At 43.6% G+C, this 24,563-nt stretch overlaps 1 protein-coding gene across 1 annotated transcript in view; it reads left to right on the top strand.

The window, feature by feature from the left end:
* CCDC93 (coiled-coil domain containing 93) overlaps positions 1-24,563 on the top strand; it is a 92,928-nt gene that overhangs the window by 3,764 nt on the left and 64,601 nt on the right. Inside the window, exons 2-6 of the mRNA XM_047082888.1 lie at positions 584-697; positions 2,665-2,759; positions 10,914-11,025; positions 15,655-15,753; positions 16,544-16,600. Coding sequence (XP_046938844.1) covers positions 584-697; positions 2,665-2,759; positions 10,914-11,025; positions 15,655-15,753; positions 16,544-16,600 — 477 coding nt within the window. The remainder of the gene's footprint in view (positions 1-583; positions 698-2,664; positions 2,760-10,913; positions 11,026-15,654; positions 15,754-16,543; positions 16,601-24,563) is intronic.

The following is a 24,563-nucleotide window of genomic DNA, read 5'->3' as shown; positions in this document are numbered from 1 at the left end:
TTTTTAAGGCAATCCCGTTATGCGGTAGTCAGCATCCTTTCATGTATCCAAGTTGAAAGCCTTTCTTAATTTACCTTAGAGATCAAAAAGACGATTGAAGAGAGAGATAACGTGTTTAAACTCCCTTCTTGGTTCTAGCCCCATTTGTAAGTTGCTTCTGGGACCAAGATGCACAAAAAGTTAAAACAAACAAACAAAACAAAACCTTGTTTTGTCTGTAAGGAGTTTATAATTTAGTTGGGAGCCTGTGAAGTAAACCTTGTGTTACTGAACCAGGAGGTACCGTGCTATCATCTTCCTTTCCCTGGATTCCTTCCCCATCCGATGAATAATCTGTACTGCCTGTGTGTGTCTTCCCCCACCCCCTGCCCCACCTGTGACGGTCAACACAGCTCATTGAGGCCCAAGGACTCTGTTCTTTGTGACTCTGGCAGCCTTGTGTCCCCATGCTTCCGCATGAACACAGTGATACAGGCAATGTCACTTGCACCTTGGCAATTAAATTGTGGCATCGGGAGATATGCCTGGTGTTCCTTTATCCTAAGGTAGCTTTTATGAGCCTGTCTTTTACCTTTTGTTTTAGGTAGAAACAAGAGAAGATGAAGAACAAAATGTCAAGCTAACTGAAATTCTGGAGCTCTTGGTTGCAGCTGGGTATTTCAGGGCAAGAATTAAAGGCTTGTCACCTTTTGACAAGGTAAGAGGAAAGCTTCCTGACCCTTAGGCTGATTTTTGTTGGGATGGCATGGTTTACAAGCACAGGGAAAAGAGGAAGAGATTGTGTTTTTACTTTCTCCAGTGCTTCTCTCTCATTCAGGTTCGTTACTGGAAGTGTTCCAATTTCCTATTAAAAGAAAACACAAATGTATCAGTAGGTATGCCTTGAATTCCTTTTCTGTGTACAGACCTTTGGGAAGTGCAAAGAGGCATCAGAAATAGTTCCTCCTTTTAAAGAACTTACAGTTTGAGTGAAGAGATAAAGCTTACGTAAGATAAAATAATCTGAGCTAGTAAGGAGCTGTCCTAGGTCAGTGTGCTCACAGACAATTGCCAGCTTTTCTAAAGATGGTCAATTCTGAGTTTGGAGGAGGGAGAAGTCACTGTGGGATGAAGTGTGTTAATTCAGCAGAACCTAGAAGAATTATTATGCACAAGGCATAGTAATGAGTGTTGAGGGCACAGAGATAAGACCAAGGCCCTGTACTCAGAGAGCCCAGCTTCTATAGAATAGGAAAGGGAAACAAGTAAAGCAACATACATAGAATAAGTGGCATGTTGCAGCAAAGGCAGCAGCCAACTGTGCACAGAAATGAAGCTTGCAGATCAGCCAGAGCAGGACAGGACAGTTTCCTGATGGAAGAAAGTGTTGAGTGCTCCAGTGGGCCACAGGCCCGGCTCTACATAACAATCACTGTGGACTGTTTCATAATACAGACATTGAGGCCTCACCCTTTGATATTTTGCTTAGATCTGATCTGGGGCCTGGAATCTGTATTTTTTTTAAATGTTTTTATTTATTTTTGAAGGAGAGAGAGAGACAGAGCATGAGCAGGGGAGGAGCAGAGAGAGAGGGAGACACAGAATCTGAAGCAGGCTCCAGGCCCTGAGCTGTTAGCACAGAGTCCAATGCGGGGCTTGAACTCACAAACTGCGAGATCATTACCTGAGCTGAAGTCAGACACTTAACCGACTGAGCCACCCAGGTGCCCCTGGAATCTGTATTTATTTATTTATTTTTTTTTTAATTTTTTTTTTCAACGTTTATTTATTTTTGGGACAGAGAGAGACAGAGCATGAACGGGGGAGGGGCAGAGAGAGAGGGAGACACAGAATCGGAAACAGGCTCCAGGCTCCGAGCCATCAGCCCAGAGCCCGACGCGGGGCTCGAACTCACGGACCGCGAGATCGTGACCTGGCTGAAGTCGGACGCTTAACCGACTGCGCCACCCAGGCACCCCTGGAATCTGTATTTAATAGGCATCTCACATGTGTCTAAAATACAGCCAGAGATGAGAGTCACTATTGTTTTTTCTAACATCAAGGCGTGTCTGAAGAGGATTTTGTTTTGTTTCAAAGTGTTTTTTTAGCCTTAGTCTCATTTGCATCTCTGAGAAATCCTATGAGAAAAGTAGACCAGAGATTCTCCTCTCCTTTAGATATGTGAAAAATATATATATGGAAATTAAGTAATGAACCACAAATGTCAGCCTTGCTACTCACCTGTCTGGTCTGTAAAACACATAATTCCTCTGGAATCTGGCACTTACCTGAAACTCGAGTAAGACTTCTCTTGGCTGAGAATTAATGTCCGTCTCCCTCAGTATAAAGAGGACCTATGAATGATACGTCCATTTCGTAATATAAGTCAGCTTCTCAGTCACACTAGCCACGTTTCAAGTGCTCAGTAGCCACATGTGGCTGGTAGCTACTGTATTGGACAGTACAGACACATTTTCCATCACTGCGGAAAGTTTTATCGAGTGGTGCTATTTTAGATGAATTGTAGTGGATGAAGTCAGAAGGGCACATATACTCTCTCTCTAAAGATAAATAATTTTGTAGGGTCACTGATTGTATAAAAACTACTTATATTTTTTCCTACCTTCCATTTCCCCTCTCCCCAAACCAGGAAGAGAAAACAGGTATTTTCTTTGTGTCTTGCAGGTAGTAGGAGGAATGACTTGGTGCATCACCACTTGCAACTTTGACATAGACGTTGATTTGCTCTTTCAGGAAAACTCTACAATAGGTCAAAAAATGTAAGTTGCCAGGGTTTGCCATGGAAGAGGCTAAAGGGGGAGAAGGGAGCTAACTTTTGAGTGTTTGCTATGTGCCAAAAGTTGTGCTAAGACACGTTACATATTTTAATTTTCATTACAACAGATATTATCATAGTTTTATAGATTATAAAACTGAGGTTGTTAGAAGCCACGGTCACACAGCTAGCATATAAGTCATTTAATGTTCAGGCTGTTTCTAACATTATCTCTCTCTTTTGTTCCTAGTTTCATTGAGATATAATTTTCATGTAACATTGTATTATTTTAAGGTGTACAACGTAATGATTTGATGTATGTATGTGTGTGTGTATATATATATATATATATATATATATATATATATAGCAAAACGTTCATCACAGTAAGTTTAGTTAACATCCATCACCACACAGTTACAATTTTTTTTCTTGTGATACGAACTTTTATCATCTACTCTCTTAGCAACTGTCAAATATGTGCTACAGCATTGCTAACTGTAGTCACTGTGTTCTTCATTATATCCCCAGGACCTATCTATCTTATAACTGCAAGTACCTTTTGTACTTTTTTGTTCCTCTTCACCCATTTCCCTCACCCCCCACCTTCACTTCCGGCAACCACCAATCTGTTCTCTGAATTCAGTTGTTTTGGACTCTGCTTACAAGTGAAATAACACAGCATTTGTTTTTCTCTGATTTATTTCACTTAGCATAAATCTTATCCTCAAGGTCCATCCATGGTGCTGCAAATTATAGGATTTCCTCTTTTCTTTTATGCCTGAATAATATTCCTGGGTGTGTGTGTGTGTGTGTGTGTGTTTACATGTACACCACATCTTATTTATCCAAGGATGGACACTTAGATTATTTCCGTATCTTGGTTATTGTGAGTAATGCTGCAGTGAAGATGGGGGTTCAGATACCCTCTTTGAGGTACTGATTTCATTTCCTTCTGATTAATACCCAGAAATGAAATTGCTGGATCATATGGTAGTTCTGATTTAAAATTTTTTAATTTTTAATTTTTTGAGGAAGCTTCATACTGTTTTCCACAGTGGCTGTACCAATTTACAATCTCACCAGCAGTGCACCAGATTCCCTTTTCTCCATAGCTTTGCCAATATTAGTTATCTTTTATCTTTTTGATGATAGCCCTTCTTTCGATTTGCATTTCTCTGATGATTACTGATGTTCAGCAACTCTAATCCTTTTTCTAATACTCTCTAATAGTTTCCAGTTACTTCTTAGTTTAATCTCTTTCCAGGGGCAGCTGGGACGAATGTATTAAATTGAAGTTGAATATTGAATAGAGTGAGGAAGAGAATCTTCCCCCCCCCCCCCCCCGCCCCCGCTCTTCCCCATTGCCTCTGTGATCATGCCTGCCATCGAGGAGGCAGCATGGACTCCTTGCTAGAGATTTCACCTGAGTGTCCCACCCAGTCTTCCATAGCTCACTAGGGGCTTGGTGATTTCATTAGACCACTTGGGATCCGCAGTTCTGCCCAGCCCTGCCAATGGGCAGCTGTGTGACCTTGGGCAAGTCACAGTTCCCTTATTTGTCAGGAGAGGGATTTGTGATTTCAGATCTGTGTGTATTTGTGGCTTATTTCATCATTTTTCTGAAGCCTTATCCTCCTCCAGGAAAAAACTATTCCAAATGGATTAAAGCTAGTTTACAAATATGCATATGAAGCAGTGATAGAGAAAAGGGGAAGCGAAGCAAAAGGAAAAAGAAATGGGAGTTGGGGATAAGGCTACAACATTTGTCATAGGCCACAAAATGCCTTGTTTTTCTAAGGGTGGGCCACAGATTTGGCTCTAAGCTTTCTGGCAGCCAACAAAAAAGAGAAAAACATGATGAATTACCCAATTCTGTTTCCACACAGAAGAAAAATCGGTCCCACAGAATCACCGAAATTCTTAATAATAAGACCAAAGGACATCTTTTGGCTCCTCATTAAAGAGGACGTATTGTTCTCTGTGACACTGTGCTCATCAGTGCTCAGCCATGAATAGCAGAGCTCTACATCTCCAGCATCTGTCATTCTGGGACTGTGACATCGCATCCAGTGACCTATCGGGAAAAGTCCTTCACTGGGGACAGTGTGATAGAGTCTAGGCATGTGGCTCTGCTCTCTGCTGGTCAGGCTAACTCCAGGGGTAGATTTTTATTCCTGCATCTTTGTTTGTTTGTTTTTCTTGTATAGGTGCTACATCCATGAAGTAAAAAATTAAAATTAAAAAAAAAATTCAGATACTGCCAAAGAGCACAAAAATACAGCTGATGTCTCTCCCTGTTCCCATTGTATACCCTGGTTTTATTCCCTGGAGAGGATCATCTTTGCCTATTTAGGTTTTAGATTTTTCAGAGAGGTCACTTGTGCATCTCCAACTATTTATGTTTCATTCAAGTCTAATAAGAGGAGGAATTTAGCTCACTATACTACTCACCATATCCCCTTTGTCTCCCATTATCCAGTCTTATGATTATTATCTGTTGTCCTGTGGTCACTTGTATAGCTGTAATCTACATAAGCTTCTGTTTCTTGACTCATTAATATAAGATAGTTTCTCCTGGTTCCTAGCTACTTAGGGTAAACATTTTGGTATCTGTTTTTCCTTCTTCCTTTCAGCCTCCATCTACCATCATATCATCACTTTTACAATGTTCAGGGCATAATATTTACAATCTGTTCAGTAATAATAGCAATTAAATTGTCCATGCTTTATCTACAGGTAAATTGTAAAAGTAAATTTATAAAGAGTGTTTACAATAAGAACTAAGAGTTGTGATGGTGTCAAAGAAAAGGAAATGTGATCTCCTCGACCATAATGGTGCCGTTTGATGGGAAATATTCAAAATATTACAGTCAAGAGGAATATCTTCATTTATTCATTGACTCACCAAATATTTATTGAGTCCATATTATGGGTCAGGCATTGTTCTGGGTACTTTGGATATATTCATGAAAAATATCATTCCCTCACAGAGCTTAGAGTCTTTTGGGGGAAGATAGACAATAAACAACTAATTTAATAAAAAATTGAGTTATTTATGGAAGTAATATGCACTCTGAAAAAAATGAAAGCTGAAAAGGTATATGAAGAGGGACATGGTTTGGAGGCAGTTGTAACTTTAAGTCAGTGTGGCCTCATTGACAAGGGAATATGGGAGCTAAGACTTGAGAGAAGAGGGTTCCAAGCAAAGGGGACCGCGAGCGTGAAGGCTCCAAACAGAAGCGTGCAGTGAGGTGGGGGAAAAGGGCAATAGCAGAGGTGCAGACAAGTTAGGGGGGCCAGATCGGGTAGAGCTTTGTAGGTCAGAATAAAGACTTTGAGTTTACTCTGAGATGGAAATTCTTGAAGGGTTTTGAGCAGATGAGGAACATAATCTGTTCTGTTCATAATCGGTTTTAGAAGGAACTCTCTGATTACTGATCAAAGGGGTGAAGTTGGCAGCAGGGAGATTCTTTAGCACACTGTAGCCATGCTCACAGAAGGATGGTGGCCATGACGGGTGGCTAGCAGTTGATGGGATTCTTCATCTATTTTGGAGGTAGAATCAACCGGATGTCATGACAGATTGGATTTGTGTGTGAGAAAGAGGGGCTCAAGAATGATTCTCAGGTGTTTGGCCTGAGCCAGTGGAGTGGTCTCTATGAAAAGTCACTGAACATCAGGCACTTTGTAATTTGCCTTGTCTGTATACAGCTTACTTTTCTTGAGTTTCTGATTGCCTTTTTTTTCCTTTTTGACCAAGAAGCACATAGCTTTACCTGTAGCTAAGCTCACCCAGATCCTTTAGCTGTTTACTAACATAAATTTACTATCTTCTTGAGGACACTCTTGATTGAGGCCTCTTTCTGTTCCAGTATGAGTGATTGCTTTTTATGCCTGTGGCACCCCTGCTATGCTGGGATGTCTTTTGCATTCTTTCGATTTCAGCTGCATTCTTTCTGCACCACTTTTACCATCTCCTAGATTCTGTGTATCCCTTCTTTGCAAATTCCCTTAGAGTTTTACAGTGGTTCTTAGCCCCTTTTCACCTTGGTGTCCTTGGGAATTATGATACTTTCCTGTCACTGGCAGTGCTCTTAGGAGATATTGGAGCATGGTGGGTTTTATATGGATTCTTAATCCCTTGTCCATGTTTCTCGAATCTAAAAAAAACCACTGAAAACAGGTCTGTTCTTTCTAAGTGTGGATACAAAACTCATTTGGAAACAAAACATGACCTGAACCTACTTAAGACTATTTTTAGTCTTTATTGATCCCACTTACAGGAATTTTCATAAGTTTTGCTGCAGAAATAATAATTTCTTCAAGTGTACAGTTTGCTCTAGATTTCACTTGGGCCTACATAATATGTAGTATATGCCTCTTATGTCCACTAAAGTGCAAACATTTAAAAAGTTCTGAATTCTGAAACACCTATGGCCCCAAAGGGTTTGGATAAGGGGCTGAGGATGTACAGTATTATGTTCTCTGGTAAACACTTGATGTGTAGCTTTTTAAGTGCAGAGCCATGAACTGTAATTGTAGGTGAAACCGGGGCCGGGGGTTTGCATGACTGAAGACTCAGCAGACTCCTAGCAATGCATCAGAGGGTGGGGTCTCTCTTACCTGTAAGGGAAATGCCATAGCCACAGGGCACCGAATTATTCAAACATCTCTTCTGTTTGGTTTTGGAATGTGTTCTGTGTTTGAGGTTCCTCTCCACAGAGTTTCTTGGTTAGGTGCAATTTAGACTAAAACTGGCTTATGTTTGCAGTGTTTCAGTATGTCCCAGCTGAAACTGTGTGGTGGGTGGCCAGGTAGCACTGTCTGAGGAGGGCATGATTATCTTTCAGGCTGTTTTCTGTACATGCCCAATTGGGGCCTTTTTCTTCTTGTTGATCCCTTTTTCTTGAGGGTTTCATGAGCTTCTACCCTCTGTCTACATCCTCCTTCTACCCTCCTAGCCTGTCGTAAAGCCCCATGACTGCAGATTCCTATGCTCAGAGGTCCATAAATGAGATTTCAGGCTTATAATTGAGTTCATTTCAACAACACACGAGTAGGAGGCGCCTGTGTGCAGAGCACTTGTACTTGCCTATGACTACCTAAACATCGCAACAAGTTTGAGTAAATAGGACAGGCATTATTCCTCGTGTATGATGGGAGTATTGGACAAGAGGGACCAAATGACTTGCCAAAAGTCCCAGAGCAGGTGATGGAGCTGGAGTTTAGACCCTGGTTAATTCACTCTCTTTCAAACTGTTGGCAGTGGAAGAGGAAACCGTGTACTGAACACTCTTAAAAACCGCAGGAATCAAACCAATCACCTGTAGTGGCAAGTGGGCATTGTTAAAATCTTAGACTAAGAAACCTCACGGGGGACCTCTGCAGTGGTCACTTACCCAGATTTTCAGAAAGTCAGAGGGTCTACCCTGACCTCCAGGGAAAAAGAGAGAGGGGCTGGTGGGTTTCAAGAAGTCCTCCTGATTTTTGTCCCCTACCCCAGGCTGCCTGTATGTCCCGCACATCCCTCCCTTGGCCCAGCAGTGGTTCTGCCTCCAGTTGCTTCCGTATGCTGTTGAGTGAGACCTCAGTCTTGGCAGTGATTTCTGGGAGGAGGGTTAAGAGGCTTGTAAACCCTGAGATGACCCACAGCATCCTTCCCTCAGGGCCTTTATGAACTGGGAAAGGAGGCAGTCTCTGAGCAGTGGCCAGACACAACTTGGTCTGAAGGTAGAAGTTTGAGCTAGATGGTACTGGGGGTCTCAGCCTCTTGTTTTCAAGCTACTGACTGGTTGTTACGGACCAGTAACCCTATGCAGACTCAGATCTGTAGCCACTAGGGGGAGCTTTCCTCCCGCTGAACCAGAATGTGACTGAGAGGAAAGGCCCCATGGATATCAACAGTTAAGACTTGCCCTAAATGAGGATGCCAAGTGAGGATCATCTGTATTTGCTAAGCTTGGAGTTTAGGGAGCAGTGTCAATTAAGCACCAGAGTCTTCCCCTCACAAGTTTCAAGCAAATGAAGAAAGGCATGAGAGTCTGATGGAGATTAAAATAAAAGATAAACTGTATTATAGAGAGAGCCTTAGATATGCTGCCAAATGGGTTCATTAATACTTGCCTACCAAACTATCCCATTTGAGCCCCAGAAACAACTGGACAACCATAGGGTTCCCCACTGGGACAGCCACATACCTCGTGACAAAAAAGACACGTGTATCCTGAAGACAGGCTGCTCAGAAAGGAGGGACTGCAGTAGTGACTGAGAGGCATGTGACATTTTCCTTCCATGTCTCAGACCTTTTGGATGAGTCACACACGTGCCCACTCTGTTAGGGGTGAAAATGTTCTCCCAGAGGCCTCCCTCCTGGGAGGTAGATGTTCCCTCCTTTTGTAAATATGTGCAGTAGGGTATCAGTCTTCTCCTCTCCATATTTTTGTCTCTTAAACCTATCAGACTTGACATTGATATTATGATCCATATTTCCTCAGTAGTTCTAACATTGGTGCCACCTTGTAAAGCTTCTTCCTGGGAATGAACAAAGTTTTGTAGTGTGTTCTCCAGGGACCACTCCCTGGGAAGCCATTTAGCTTTTCTCCCTGGATTTCACTTAGTTCCTACCAAGACCAAGAGGATAAAACCTACTAAGGGCAGCATAGGTAAGACAATAATTGCTCTGACCCAGGCCTTTGTTAGATGTCAGTCTTAAGGGTGTCTGTCTCTTGGGAAGGATTATGGGACTGCAGAGAGATAAAAGCATACAAGATTTCTTTGAACAAGGAACACCATGAGTAGACCCACTTGCTGAATTTGAAGCGTCTAGTAAGAACTGGGGACCTTGTTCACTAGGGCTTTCATCTATCAGAAAATAGTTCTCACTTGCAGACAAGGCCACAGTAGCTGCTGTAAGGGGCCAAGATTTTTTTTAAGGGTTTTAGAATAGGACTATAACCTAACCTATCCACGTAAGCTGAGCCAGAAGCCCCCATTTCTCCATATGGCCCCACAAGGTCAAGCCTGGTGACTGTTTTCTCAAGGCAGACCCACTTGGTAACCTCTGCTCTCCCCTCTTGAACCAAATCCAATTGAAGTGTAAGAAACAGGAAGCAGACAGTTGGAGATCAAATACCAGCCAAGTAGAGAAGGAGGCTTACGTCTGTGGTGGGGTGGACTTGTACACAGACCCTGCTGTCGTGCCTGCCTTAAAACTGTCCCACCCAGGCCTGGGCAGGAGCTGTGGAAACTCGCAGCAGGCGGAGGATGCTTGCCTCCTGACTGGGCTACAAGAATGCTCTCGGGCCTCGGGAAGCCCCATTCTTCCCCTTATTCCTGGACGTTTCACAGGACTGAAGCAAGGTGTTGGAGAGCGTTCAGAATGCTCTTGATGAGAAGCAGAATCGTTCTCCTCTCTGGAAAAAAAGAACAAGGACGTGGTTCCTCCAAATCTAGGATTAATTTGAAAGTAGTAAAAAAAAAAAAAAAAAAATTTAAAGGCTATTTTTTATTTTAAAAATACTTTTATACCAGAGTGGAGAACTCTAAATTTTTTGTTTTAGCGTCAGGCCCCATGTTTTGTCTTACTATTATAGGCACCCAGCACAGGGTCTGGTAATTATTTGTTTCCTGAATGATATTTAGAACAATTTTTTTTTTTTTTTGAGAGAGAGAGAGAGAGAGAGAGAGAGAGAACACGCATGCGCACGGGGGAGAAGGAGAGAGAGAACAATTTTTTTAATGTGTAACCTAGTGGTTCCCAGATTTTTGGAAAAAGTAGGTCAGTAAAATGAAATGTAAAAGAACTTGGGGCACTGATAACTTTGTATTTTACAATGTAAGTATGTTAAAAAATAATAATTATTACCTCAAACATCACCATAATGTCGTAAGTAAACGATATGTTTTAATATAAAAAACGTGGGAAGAACAAAACCGTAGAATAAAGAAAGAAAGCCGTTTTGTGGCCTTAGGCGCATGCACACAGACACATCTGAATTGTGCCTATTTTTCTCATTTTGCAGTCAGTCGGGAGAAGCTTGGTCACGGTCTGGCGTTGAGAAGCCCCAGATTCTTCTGGAATACTGCCCAGACTTGAGAGATGTCTTAAGAGCCACTTAGTGTGTTCTCACTCTTTGCTGTTGTTTTTTCCAAACAGAGCACTATCAGAAAAAATCGTCTCAGTCCTGCCAAGGATGAAGTGTCCACACCAGCTGGAGCCCCACCAGATCCAGGGCATGGATTTTATTCACATATTTCCTGTTGTTCAGGTGAGAGCCTCTGTGTGGTTTCTTGTCCTCTGAACAGCAGAATTCCTATAACGGGTCTGGCTCTTGGGCCATCTGGCCTAGATCCTGGATTTAACGGGTGTGGCGTGGAGTTGGTGGAGCAAGACATGATGGGACTTCCTGACGTCATCCTCAGAAGTTGGCCAGTGTTCTTCCCTAGGTTCACACTGTCACCTGTTGTGACCTTTGAATGTTCCCATTAATTGCTTTTCATTGTCCTTTTGGTAAAGGTAGAACTCCAGAGCCCTCCATGTTCTGGTCCTGTCCCACTTATGCAGCCTAACTTTATTCCTTGCTTTTCTTTATTCTTTCTGTTCTAGCTTCTCTGACTTTCAGATTTCCTCATCCATCTTGTGCTTCCTCCTGTCACAAGGCCTTTCCCTCAAGCTGGAAAGCTCTTACCTTTCTCTCCCTACCTGCTTAATTCATATTCATCTTTCTGATCTCAGTTCCACCCAACCTCCTCAAGAAAGCTTCCCATGAGCCCCTAATCTAGAACAGGTTCCTTTGCTGTATCCATTCATACCGGCCATATTCCTTTCCTTTGTAGGAATCCTTCCTTACTATTGTTTGTAACCATGTATATCTGTCTGGTTATTTCTGTCCCTCCTGTCAGACTAAGCTTCTTGGGGGCAGGTGCCATGGCCGTCCTGCTCACTGTTGTGTTTTCAGCACCTGGTGGAATGTCTGGGACTGTGTAGGCAATTAGTCTTTATTTGGTGACTAGGTGTCTAATGGGAGGCTAATTTCCACCGTGGCTATTTCCCAAGCTTCTGTGAGTAAGTGGCATATGCTGTACAGCCCCCTATATTCTTGCAGTCTTGTGTCTCACCGTCCCCTTCAGGCACTTCGAGAAGAGGAGGAGCAAAGGAAAGGGCCTGCTGTGTGAACAGCGCTTTGCAAATGATCCTGATAGAGTTGTTGGAAGCATCTATTATAATCCCAGTCTTATGTCTGAGGAAAGTAAGACTCAGAGCGAGTAACTGATTTACCTAAGGGCAGAGAACTGGTGAGCTGTCAAGCAGGATTCCAGTCTAAACTCCTTGTCACTAAACCTTGTGCTTTCCCACTCTGCCATTCATGCGGTCCTTGATTCAGAAGTCTTCTAAGCCTGTGTTAAGACTATAACAGTATGGGGGCACCTGGGTGGCTCAGTCAGCTAAGCATCTGATATCAGCTCAGGTCAGTGATCTCACAGTTGGTGGGTTCGAGCCCTGCATCGGGCTCTGTGCTGACAGCTCAGAACCTGGAGCCTGCAGCCTGCTTTGGATTCTGTCTCCCTCTCTCTCTGCCCCTTCCCCGCTTGTGTTCTGTCTCTCTCATAAGTAAATGAACATTAAAAAACTAAAAAAAAGATTATAATAGTACAGGCGTTGAGAGCATGGTCTCCAGTGACTTCCTGGGTTCAAATCTTGCCTCTGCCACTTAGCTGTGTGACCTTGGGCAAATGACTTAACTTCTCATCTGTTAAATAGAAGCAATAATAGTACTTACCTGATAGGATGAGAATTAAGTACTTCAGTATGTATAAAGCACTTAGCTGAAGGACCAGCACATCTTAGTAAGTGCTTTGTAAGTATCATATAGTTGTTTCTATTTTTGTTACTGTTATTGGGGGCTTTCCCCAAACTAGACTTTCAATCAAATACCATGAAATTTGTGAATTGGAAGTTAAAACTTTAACTCAGAATTTGACCTGTAGGTTCATTAGACTTTCTGACGCAGGAGGATGATACCTGATTCCTTTTGTGAAAACAGGAGCTAGCGACCCTGTGTTGGGTATTACTGAAACTTCCACTACCACCATAATGTGAAGTTGTTGCCTTTCCCCCCAAAGCCGAAATCTCTAGTGATTAGGCCTTACTCAGCCCTATGCTAGAACTCTGAGAGCAACAAATCTGATCCAGAGAGGAAAAGGCAATGAAAGGGAAGTGATCTTCTTTCGCTAGCTTAGGCATTTTGAGCATCTGAATGTTCCCTGTTGTACGTGGAATGCTGAAAGGCTTCCTCTCTGGATGTGAGAACCTAGGTTAGTGGTTACCAGATTTCTTAATTAAAGCACACATGGAAGTTGGCCTATGGTTGTCACCTGTAATTTGTCGAGCAAGAACATCTTTCAAAGTAACAACTGTCAAACCAAACAGACTCTTAAATACAGAGAACAAACCGGTGGTTGCCAAAGGGGAAGTGGGTGGGGGATGGGCAGAATAAGTGAAGGGGATAAAGAGGTAAAGACTTCCAGTTACAAAATAGTCACGGACATGAAAAGTACAGCAGTGGGAATACAGTCGATACCATTGTAATAACATTGCGTGGTGACAGAGGGTGGCTGTACTTACTGTGGTGAGCACTGAGTAGTGTACAGAATTGCTGAGTCACTATGTTGTACACCTGAAACTAATATAATGTATATCATTTATACTTTAATAAAAAAGCCATTTTTTTAAGTGACAACTATCTTGCTTTATCATTTCCTAAAAGAAAGGCGTTTTAACCCCCAGTCTTGGAATAAAGGACAGTCCTTTGAATGGACAGTCCCTTAAATACATGAAAGTATTATGAAAAAGTAACCACAGCTTGTAGTTTGTGCCTGTTTTGCCGGAGACCGGTGAAAGAGCAGTCGTCAAGTTAGTTGTCTTGTGTGATTTTTTTTTTTTTTAATTTTTTTTTTTCAACGTTTTTTATTTTTTATTTTTGGGACAGAGACAGACAGCATGAACGGGGGAGGGGCAGAGAGAGAGGGAGACACAGAATTGGAAACAGGCTCCAGGCTCCGAGCCATCAGCCCAGAGCCCGACGCGGGGCTCGAACTCACGGAGCGCGAGATCGTGACCTGGCTGAAGTCGGACGCTCAACCGACTGCGCCACCCAGGCGCCCCTGTCTTGTGTGATTCTTGAGGCTCACCTCCAGGTTTGCGCTGTTTAGTAGTAACGCATTGAATGCCAGCCTAGAGAAGAAGGGATCTGACTTCAGGCCCCAGTACTTCTAGGTCACATCTTCTTCTCCCAGGCCAGACATGTGAATCCTGTGAGGGTAGGTATTTTTCTCAAATGCTAGGGACTTGGGGCAGAGCTTGGCTGTCCAAGAGGTTCCCTCCACAGCCCTTCACTCTAGGAAGTCCACTACAGCGATCAATTCTCTGAATCCTAAGACTCTCTTACGTTCCTTATCTGATCACACTTGCTAGGATCCAGCCAAATTAACAGCTCAGTGTAGATCTAATGTATGGAGGAGCATCTGAGAAAGAGACGACTTTGAAAGTCCAGAAACTGGATCTTCCCATCCAAAGGGAAGTAGAGAGAAACTGAGTTGAGCAAGGAGTCAGCCTCCGTAGTTGTCCTGGGCCATGGTGCTGGGTGGGGGTGCGGGAGAGGGTCTGGAGAAGCTCTGAAGGCTGTGTGAGCTTCTGCCCCTGCTTCTGGGTTTTAGTCAGTGCCTGAGGCTGTTGTTTGGAGGTGGGGTGGAGTGGAGTGATGGAAATAAATGGAAGATACTAACAACAAAAGAATATCCCCCAGAGTTATTTGCAGCCACTCCTATCTTGGGCAAGTACTTCCTAAATACGTCCTTTCCTCGAGCTGGCTGCCCTCTGTGAGCAAGCATTCTGCCTATCCCTGCAGGAGCACCAGCCCATATGCCATGCGTCTGCTGTCCTAAGTAGCTAAACCTTGCCAAGTGTGCTGTGCTCCAGAAGAAATACTACTACTGTCCACAAGCTGCTTTGGGGATGTAGTAGCTCTTTCTGGAAAGAGAACGGTGACTGACAGATGGCATCCTCCCTCCATAATGTTCTTCAGTCATATAGGGACTGAATGAAGAGCCAGGGAAGAGAAGCAAAGGCTGTTTTCGTATTTTACATTCTGTCCGGTCTTCCCGTGTGGAAGAGCCTGTGAGTTGTGACAGCTTTGTGCTTGCTACCTGTGGAACAAGAACAGACAGATTCTGTAGTGGCTCTGAACTTCAGGTTCAGTACAACATGGCCAGTGCCAGTTGCCATATTATGTGTGGTTTAAGAGAGCAAATGCTGTGACTGCCTCACTCACCTGAAGTCTAGGGCCGGGTATTCGGCAAACCTGTACTCAAATGCGAGTATTTGAGGGATTTTTCCATCGATGAAAGAGGGGGTTGTACTAGATGTTCTCTGAGGCTCTCTTCCCTTTCCCTGGTCTGTGGTACAGGCAGCACAGGGAGAGTTATGTTAAGATCTGCCACTGGAACCGGGGGGTTGTGGGGAATAACTATATTTTTGCTGTGCTTTAGTCGCAAAGTATTCTGGTCCTTGTGATTTCCTTTGCTCCCCCGGTAGCTCTGTGAGGTGAAAGAAACTGATACTCTCACCTCGACTTTGCACAGAGCGAAACTGAGGATCTGAAGTGAGGCTTTAGAGCTCCTACACGGCCACTCTGCTCCAGATGCCCTTGGCTCTTAGCCTCTCAGACGCCCGGCCGGCTGCTTTTCACATGGGACAGCATGTGTACGTGGGTAGTTTGTCGTCACCTAGTCAGTTCAGGTGTGGTGATTTGGGTTGATGAATCGTACCGTCTCTGAGTTGGCCTCGACCGCAGTGGTGTTTCACCCCTGTCCTCACATGTCCTACCTCTCTTTCCCAGTGGCTGGTGAAGCGAGCTATAGAAACAAAGGAAGAAATGGGTGACTACATCCGCTCCTACTCCATTTCCCAGTTCCAAAAAACCTACAGTCTCCCCGAGGTCAGTATTCTCCTTCTCTTGTCCAACTGAGAACAGTGCACCAGCTCAGAGGCTCCCTGGGAAGGAGCAGGGGAAGCTCAGTCTCCCCACCCCTCCATGTGGCATCTCTGCCCCTACCGGGTCAGCTTTGAAAGGGGGCCTCCTGCTTCATAAGAACTGCCTCTTTAAGCAGGCACTGAGTGTAAAGCCCTGTGGTTTTGTTTCTTTCTCTCAACTTTGATACTTGATTCAGAATGTTTATTAAATTATAAGAATGAGTATTTTTTTATAGCCATATAAAGCTTTTTGAGAGATCACCTAGGTCATTGCCAAGGGCGTTCCTATCATAATAGTTTAATAGCAGCCACCAGCACCACCACAGTAGTAATAACTGGTAACTATTGAATGTCTACTGCATGAATTCCCAGCCCCTTGCATGCCTACCCCTCTTTAGTCTTCACAGCCGCCCTGGCATAGGCGGCCCCATTTACACATGGTGAAGCTGAGGCTTAGAGGCGAGGCAGCTTGCCAGGGTTTCAGAGCTCGTAAGGATTTGGGTGAGAGTGGTTCTCTTCACCAGCACACTCTGTGGGCCCCCTCACTGTCACCGGCTGTGGGGCTCTGTTTCACAGCCACCTGCAGAGGCCCTAGCTTCTTCCCACGCAGAATATATTCCAGTCTGTTAGACGATAGAGGCGTCTGCAGGCAAAGCTGTGACGAGAAGTCAGTTTGTAAGACAGGGTTCTGAAAAGTCCAGTTGAGTTCCAGTCTTCACACAGGATTTGTTTAATCGCTGTGTTTTGTCTTACAGGATGACGACTTTGTAAAAAGAAAAGAAAAGGCCATCAAGACAGTTGTTGACCTTTCAGTAAGTTCCCCTGCCTGTATTCTTCTATGAGGGAAGGACAGGTTCATGGCCTCCCAATAGCTCTGTGATTCAAATCCCAAAACCCTTGCCAAGGTCTTCCTGGGATTGCCTAGGATTGGACCTCAGGTGTGAGTGTGAAGGAAGCCCTGCCTGCCCCCATGCCCATATCTGGATGCCAGCATTCATGGGTAGAAAATGCCACAACCACGTCCTGTGTCCTCCTTACTTCCAGTTTTACGGGAGAAACTTTCCAGATCCAAAGCCTTTCCTTACTTGTGCCAGTGGCAGGTGTAAACTTTGAATAGCTCCAAAGAGTAGATGATGAGCTGGAGGTGGCAAATTGAGATTAGCACCCCGTGATGGCTTTGGAGAGGAGCTACTCCTGAGCTTTGTGTGGGACACACGGGGATATCCTTGGTCAACACACACATTGTATCTTAACCGTGGGATCTGCACTCGCATGCCCACTCTGCGCTTCCATGCCCAGAGAACCATGGGATCTCTGCTTGCAAGGGCTGAGAAGAGCTTTTCAGAATATTCTGGGCCAGAGCCCTGTAGAACCTCATCAGTGCCACCACCCCACCCCAGCCCCAGCCTTCCTACCTGAGCTGCTGGGAATGAAGCCACAATGCCTGGGGGTTTGTTTGCTTTCTTCCAAAAATAACGTGTAGCGTTTTTTTACTTATTTTTTCTACTTTAAGAGTCTTTAAGAGTAAATGTGTGGTCTTCCAAGGTGATCGCTCTAAAAAGAGTAACAATCATTTGGTGACATGAAGTGCTCCTTTAAAACAAGAAAGCCTTGGGGCACCTGGGTGGTCCAGTTGGTTAAACGTCTGGCTCTTGGTATCAGCTCAGGTCATGATCTCACAGCTTCGTGAGTTCAAGCCCCGGATCAGGCTCTGCACTGATGGCATGGAGCCTGCTTGGATTCTCTCTCTCTCTCTCTCTCTGCCTCTCCCCCACTTGCGCTGTCTCTGTCTCTCCCAAAAATAAACTTTAAAAAAAAAAGAAAAAAGAAAGTCTTTGTCACTTTATAGTTGTAATTTGTATCTTTTTCACAATTCTATTTTGGAAATGGAAGGAGTAGAATACCATCAAGATAGTTATACACTAAAGCCAGGTACTATTTCTGGTTTCAGTGGCAGTATTAAATAATAATAATAAGAGGATATGATATGATATCAGAGTAAATTTTTTCCTGGTTATGAAATAGTCATTCAGTTTAGAACATCCTTCAAAGTTTTTTTGTTTTTTTTTTTTTTAAAGGTTGATAGAGGGGCGCCTGGGTGGCTCAGTCAGTTGGGCGTCTGACTTTGGCTTGGGTCATGATCTCATGGTCTGTGGGTTCGAGCCCCACATTGGGCTCTGTGCTGACAGCTCAGAGCCTGGAGCCTGCTTCGGATTCTGTGTCTCCCTCTCTCTCTGCCCCTCCCCTGCTCAAGCTCTGTCTCTGTCTGTCTCAAAAATAAATAAATATTAAAAAAAAATTAAATAAATTAAATAAAGGTTGCTAGATACAGACGAAGAGAACCTTAATCTCACAACACAGAAGCAGCTTCTTTTGGAGCTTAGACATATTTCTTCCATGTTTTTAATGTGCATTTTTATACTGAATTGGAGTCCTATTTTGAATACAATTTTGTGGGCTTTTTTTTTTTTTTAGCTTACCAATGTAGAGTTTTGTAGGCGATTAAAGATTCCCCTGACTGCATTTGTCATGAAAACTAATAATCAATTTGTTGGATATGCTGTTGTTTTTTTCTTGTTTTATATTATGCTTCATTTCTGGAGAGGTACAAGAACCAAGTGATGGCATTACCTCCCATACAGGGAATGGGGAGCCAGGAGCAGGAGAGGAGGGGAAATGCTCTTCTCCTTGGAAAGCCTGTACTATCTGGATTTAATACCAAGTCTGTGCGTTACTTATTCAAAAACAGTAAATAAAAGTAAAATTTCCGAAATGCTTAATTGAATATCTTCTTATGTAAATCTCACTCTGAGCCCTGGGTATAGAGTGAGAAACAGTACAGTTTTCATTCGGCCTTATCACCGTGAAGGAAAGGCCAGCATAGCTGTCTGTCGTCCTACCCACGAAGTTGGGCCTGTCATCATCATGCCCACTAAACATTTCAGGCCTCTGGGGACACATTCTCCCCTCCTCTCATTTGTAGTGGAATTTTTAAAGAAAATCGTCTTCTGCTTGGTAATAGGACTGCATAGAATTGAAGGAGGTAATGATAATGACAAATACATGGTACCCAGACATTGTTATAAGCATTTATATATAACCTACGCAGTCCTGACAACAGTCCTCTGAGGTAGTAGTATTTTTTCTTGTTTTTAACAGGCGAGGAAGCTCAGGCACAGATAGGTTACAAGTTGCACAAGGTCACATTGGTGATGATGGAGCCAGGATGCAAACCCAGTCTTGTAACTGTGGGCCTCTAGATACAGTGCTGTTTGCAGCTAATTACAAAATAATATCAAGATAAAGGAAAATGGAAAAAATTTGCAAGTCTCTTTGATAATACTCAGTTTATTTCCTTTTTTATGTGTGAATTTGTTCCTCAGTTGACTGTCCATACATTTGTAGCAGGAATGATAAAGAATTTTGATGGATGGCCAGAGCTGAACTTTGGGTTTTGTTGGTTTGCTTCTTCGCCTGTCTATTGGAAATACCTCTCACTTCTGGAAGCTGTCTTCGTAGGTTTCTTAGCTGAGCTCCATTGCCGTTAACTTCCATCCCTTCCACCCACCACTTCTGCAAGTGCTTCTTCACTTCCTTGCCTTGAAATGAGAGTTCCAGAAGCTTACAAGAGACTCCAGGGCTGCAGTGTCTGTCCCTGGCTTATCCTTGTGAGTCACATAAGAAATGAAGCCGCTTGCTGTTTTTCATTCACTGTCACTCTCTCTAAGGGAAATGTCTCCCTTCGCAAAGGGAATGAAGTCTTTCCTAGACCACCAGGGGTGTGGCTCTTTGCAGGTCTTGGGTTCTGACGCGTGTTTCCTTCCCTGCCCACCTTTTTCCCGGCACTGCCCTTCACATGCCTCCTCAGTTTTTCTTACCTACTCCTTATTGACGAATCTGGAATCCCAAATTTGAATTGTGAATAGTAAATTAAGGATTCAAATAAGGTCAGACAATGGGTGCCTAATTTCTGGACCCAGCCTTTTATAAAACATGTCCCTAGCCACCCTGTACTGATTGAGGGCCTTCTGTGTATTTGGCACCTAACTAGATATCTTACAAGCATTGTGTCATTAACTCCTCACCAACAGTCAGGGAGTTACATATTATTATTTCTATATTTTTAAAATTATTTTTAATGTTGGGGCGCCTGGGTGGCTCAGTCAGTTAAGCGTCCGACTTTGGCTCAGGTCATGATCTCACGGTTCGTGGGTTCGAGCCCTGCGTCGGGCTCTGTGCTGACAGCTCAGAGCCTGGAGCCTGTTTCAGATTCTGTGTCGCCCTCTCTCTCGGCCCCTCCCCCACTCGCGCTCTGTCTCTCTCTGTCTCAAAAATAAATAAACATTAAAAAAAGTTATTTTTAATGTTTAATTTTGAGAGAGAGAGAGAGAGCATGAGCAGGGGAGGAGCAGGGAAAGAGGGAGAGAATCTGAAGCAGGCTCTGCGCTGTCAGTGCTAAGCCCGATGTGGGGCTCGAACCCACGAACCATGAGATCATGACCTGAGCCGAAGTCAGTTGCTCAACCAAGCCCCCAGACACCCCTATCATTGATTTGATTTTAAAAATCAGAAATTCAAAGCCAAAAGAGTTAACAAATTCCATACATATTTGCAAAATAGGAAGAGACAGCCACGTTTTGATTTTACATCTGACTCCTCAAACGCGACAGGCATGGTGCTTCTCCAGCTTCCTCTCTTCACCTGGACTCTGACTTCCTACATATTTTTGGCACCAGTTTTACAGCAATGTTCCTGACTTATTTCAGGGCTCTGGGATATTACTCATCTAAGTCCCAAAGATTCAAATGTATCCAGATTGGCTGGGTGCTTTCCCATCACCTCTTCAGTCCCCTGTGGTGGCATTTACTATGACTTTTCCACTAGAAGAGCCTTTGTCCAGCTAGAGAATGTCTGCCAAGTGGAGACTATCATGTTGTTTTCTTTCGTCATCTACTAACATAATACCATATTCCCTCAACCAGCAGGCTTTGACGTATTCGTACTTAGCTATAACCTCTTTTTAAAAAATAACTATTAAAGGGCCTGGGTGGCTCAGTCGGTTGATCTTCTGACTTCGGCTCAGGTCATGATTTCGCAGTTCCTGGGTTCAAGCCCCACATCAGGTTCTGTGCTGACAGCTCAGAGCCTGGAGCCTGTTTCAGATTCTGTGTCTCCCTCTCTCTCGGCCCCTCCCTACTCACACTCTGTCTCTCTCTGTCTCAAAAATAAATAAACATTAAAAAAATAAAAAAATAACTATTAAAATATATTTTAATATTTTTCAAAATGTTTAGCTTATTTTTATCCTTAGCCATCCTTATAGGATGCATTTGTCCTTGGTTATGTAGCCCAAATCTTTTGCATTTGTCCTTGGTTATGTAGCCCAGCCATTTTTTTGTGCATAATTTTTTGTTTTAAAATAGCTTATTTATATTTTGTGCTGGTACCTTCATAATAATAACAGAAAATTAAGAAATGGGAAAAAATACAAAGACTAAGTCACCATGATATCACCAGCCAGGGATAGTTACTGACTTATATTCCAAGTAGGAAATATAAAATATGTATATCAATGGAGAGAATTAGAGTTCTCTAAAAATGGCGTTATATTTTACGTTCTGTTTTGGTTTTTGCTCAAGAATGTATAATTTTGCTCAAGAATATGTTTGCATGCCAGTAAATATACCTCCACATCATTTTTACTGGCTGTAGATTATTCATTGTGTGGTACTGATCTAACTAGCTTAGTTTGTATCTTTTTTTTTCTTTTGGCCATTATGTAGGACATTCTCATAGCTAATTTTTTTCTTTTATCTTTATTAACCTAGGATACATTTCACGAAGTGGAATTGGGTCAAAGTTTATGCCTAAGGCTATTGTACCTCTTGGCAGATTGTCAGGCAGAAAGACTGCTGTGAACTTGAATTTCTGAGCTCATCACTTTGTGGTTCTCTCTCTTTGTCTTGGCCTCGTTGTTCTTCTTCCTGGGGATTGTTCCCAGTTCTTTGGCTTTCCTCTTTGAGATGTGTTCCTTTTTGGCTTCTCCATTCCTCCTTTAACTAGCTGCTTTCTAGAAGGCCTGCTGATGGTAATATTTTCAAAGCACATAAGAAAACAAAACTATTGCCACCCAGGACAGGTTACCCCTTACCACCTTCTCTTTGTCGTGTCATAACATAATCGCTCATTTGTCTCACTTCTTGTGCTCATGTGCGGCTTGCTTCCTCCTTTTCTGTGCTGTCAGCCTTCGTATTCCTGAAGTACCTGCTCTGTGCAGTGAGGTCTGTCCCTCTCTCTTAACCCTGAGTAAAGAGTACTGTGAATTTTTACCTGAAGTTCCAAGAAATGTTTACTATTCACTGAACATTTTTTGGTAATGTTTAGAATTTTGTTTGAGAATAGAGGGAACAGGGGTGGGTGGGGGGAGAAGACTCCAAGAGTTTCCAGTCTAGTTGAAAGAAAATGCTTTGCAGAACTTATCGGATCACCTAAGAGACCATGTCATTTGAAGTAACTACTCCCACGTGTTGTGTTCTACCACAGGAGATGCTGTGAGGAAGGCCTTTCCATTCAGCACGTACAGTATAAATGTGGCAACATACGTAAAACAGTATTAGTACATTTTATTAATATATATTCATACGTAGGGTTCAAACGTATACCTTAGCCCTTACTGTGTGTCAGATACTATTAAATAATTAAACCTCCCAATAACTCTACTTATACCTTTTTTACAGATGAAAAATTACATAGGTTAAAGTAACTTGCCCCAAGTCAGACGGGTGGTAAGTTATGGGGTTAGGGCTAAAACCTTGCTTATGCATGTATTCACTCACTCTGTGCCAGACCACACCGTAGGAGAAGAGGTAAAAGCAGTGATGTTCCACCAGGAAAGGGTTTAAGGGAATTTGGGGTCTCATCGAGGAAAAAGATATGACCGTCAGGGGGCAGCAGCACAAATAAGCTTTATTTGAGCGATGCTTTGACAGGTTTGCTTGTAGGAGAGGGCAGTCCCTCACAGCGAGCCACTGTCCAGAGTTTTAGGCTCCAAGGCTGCATCTAGAAGGGGAAGGGAGCAAGGGAACTCCCCGGGGGATCCTGGAGATTGTCCGTGTGCCTTGGCGATGTCACTCAGCACCGGCACAGGGAATATCTGCATCAGAGATCTCTGAAGGGCAGCAGTGATCTGGGGTCTTTACAGTTCCAGGGCCTATCCAATCTGTGGTTAGCAAATGCAGTTTTATGGAGTATGCAACATAGGCTGTCAGTGGCTAAAAATCTGTTCATCTGGGCCGTGTTTAAAAGAACGGGATGCGTGAAAATTTCAGTTTGGCACTGGCACACTCCTGATCCATTCGGTCTCGGCCTGCTGTGAGGAACACGAACCTAAGAACCAACATGCAGAAGCCGCGTTTGGCTCCTTTATTTAGTGCAGTGACCTTAGTCTTACCCAGCAAATTATATTGTTTGATTCAAGGAGCCCTGAGGTGGGATGTGTGCTGGTCCTCAAGGAGCAGAGCAGAGCTCAAGTGAAAGAGAATAGGAAAGGAACAGAGTCTGGAGAAGACTCCACCTCCCCAGCTAACTTTCCTCCCTGCAGACATGTTTCTCTCCAGAAATGGTCGCCATCCATTTGTCTCCCATTTCCTTCACCCAGTACCCAGGGGTTTTGTTCTGTCTGTTATTTTATTAACATGAGAATGAAAAAAAAATATTTGTCCCAGTTACAATAACTTTTTCTTACAGGATCTTTCAGGACATTGCCCTTGATGGTGGAGACCTCTGTGGAGCCCCGTTAGGCAGAACCAGAGTTAGTCTGTGGGGCTCCTGGGCTGAGGTGTATCTGTGAGAGTTGGTCTGGGCTGGTGAGCCCTGAGATGATGTGTTCAGGTCAATAGACCCAAGACAGGAAGATGTCACTTCCTACTGGCCTGGGTGTGGCCCCCACTGGAACTGTCGACCATAGACGTTGGTGGGGGTGTCTCGCTGCCTGCTCGGTATTCCATAAAGGAGGTACCTGCCGTAACTGAGGGGGCAGTGATCAGGCCTTTGCTCCAGACACTGCCCCGGCGTTGTGCTCTTCCACTTCCCTTCCCGGCCTTTTGGAGATGACTCGGGAGTTACTTCACCCAGTGACTTACAGCCAAACCTGTAAGGTAGAAATATGTGACTCTCACAGGACAAGAGTTCTCTGCTTTACAAAAGAGTCACTTTAATATTTTAACCCGGCTCATGTGTCCTTTAGCACAGAGAACAAGGGACTGTCCAAGAGCTATTAGTTCAGTCCTCATTTTGCAGATATGAAAACAGGCCCATTGAAGGAAATCCCCCAAGGTCACAGAGCCAGTTAGTGGCAGAGACCACGCTAGACATCAGTGTTCCTGACTCCCTGTTGTTTTAAAGGGTGACTTAGCAATAGCTCTCTATAGTTGCCCTGAAATTTAGGTCGTTGTCACTTAAGCAAACCACTTAATGACCCGTGTGGCAGCCTCAGGTGTATGATGGTGTCATGAGAGGACTCATTTGAGATGGCTGGAGGGTGGCAGGAATGCCCACCAGAAGCAAGTCAGTGCACTGGAAAATTCCTGGGGCCAGCAGCCAGGGGACCTAGTACTGTCTCAGAGATCCTGGACAAATTATCTAATCTCTGCTTCTTCAGTAGGAAAGTGAGGGTAATGGCACCTGCCTTGCCTCCACCTCTTAGTGTAGTTATGAAATGCCAAAGGTGAGCGGTATATGACATGGTGCTTTTAAGTAGAAGGAATAATTATGCAA

Source organism: Lynx rufus, unplaced genomic scaffold, assembly GCF_022079265.1.
Source record: "Lynx rufus isolate CCGP_SWC_20201006 ecotype Redwood Valley unplaced genomic scaffold, mLynRuf1.p SCAF_2, whole genome shotgun sequence".
Lineage (NCBI taxonomy): Eukaryota > Metazoa > Chordata > Mammalia > Carnivora > Felidae > Lynx > Lynx rufus.
Note: the sequence above shows the minus strand (reverse complement) of the source record. Positions and strands in the feature narration are given on the sequence as shown.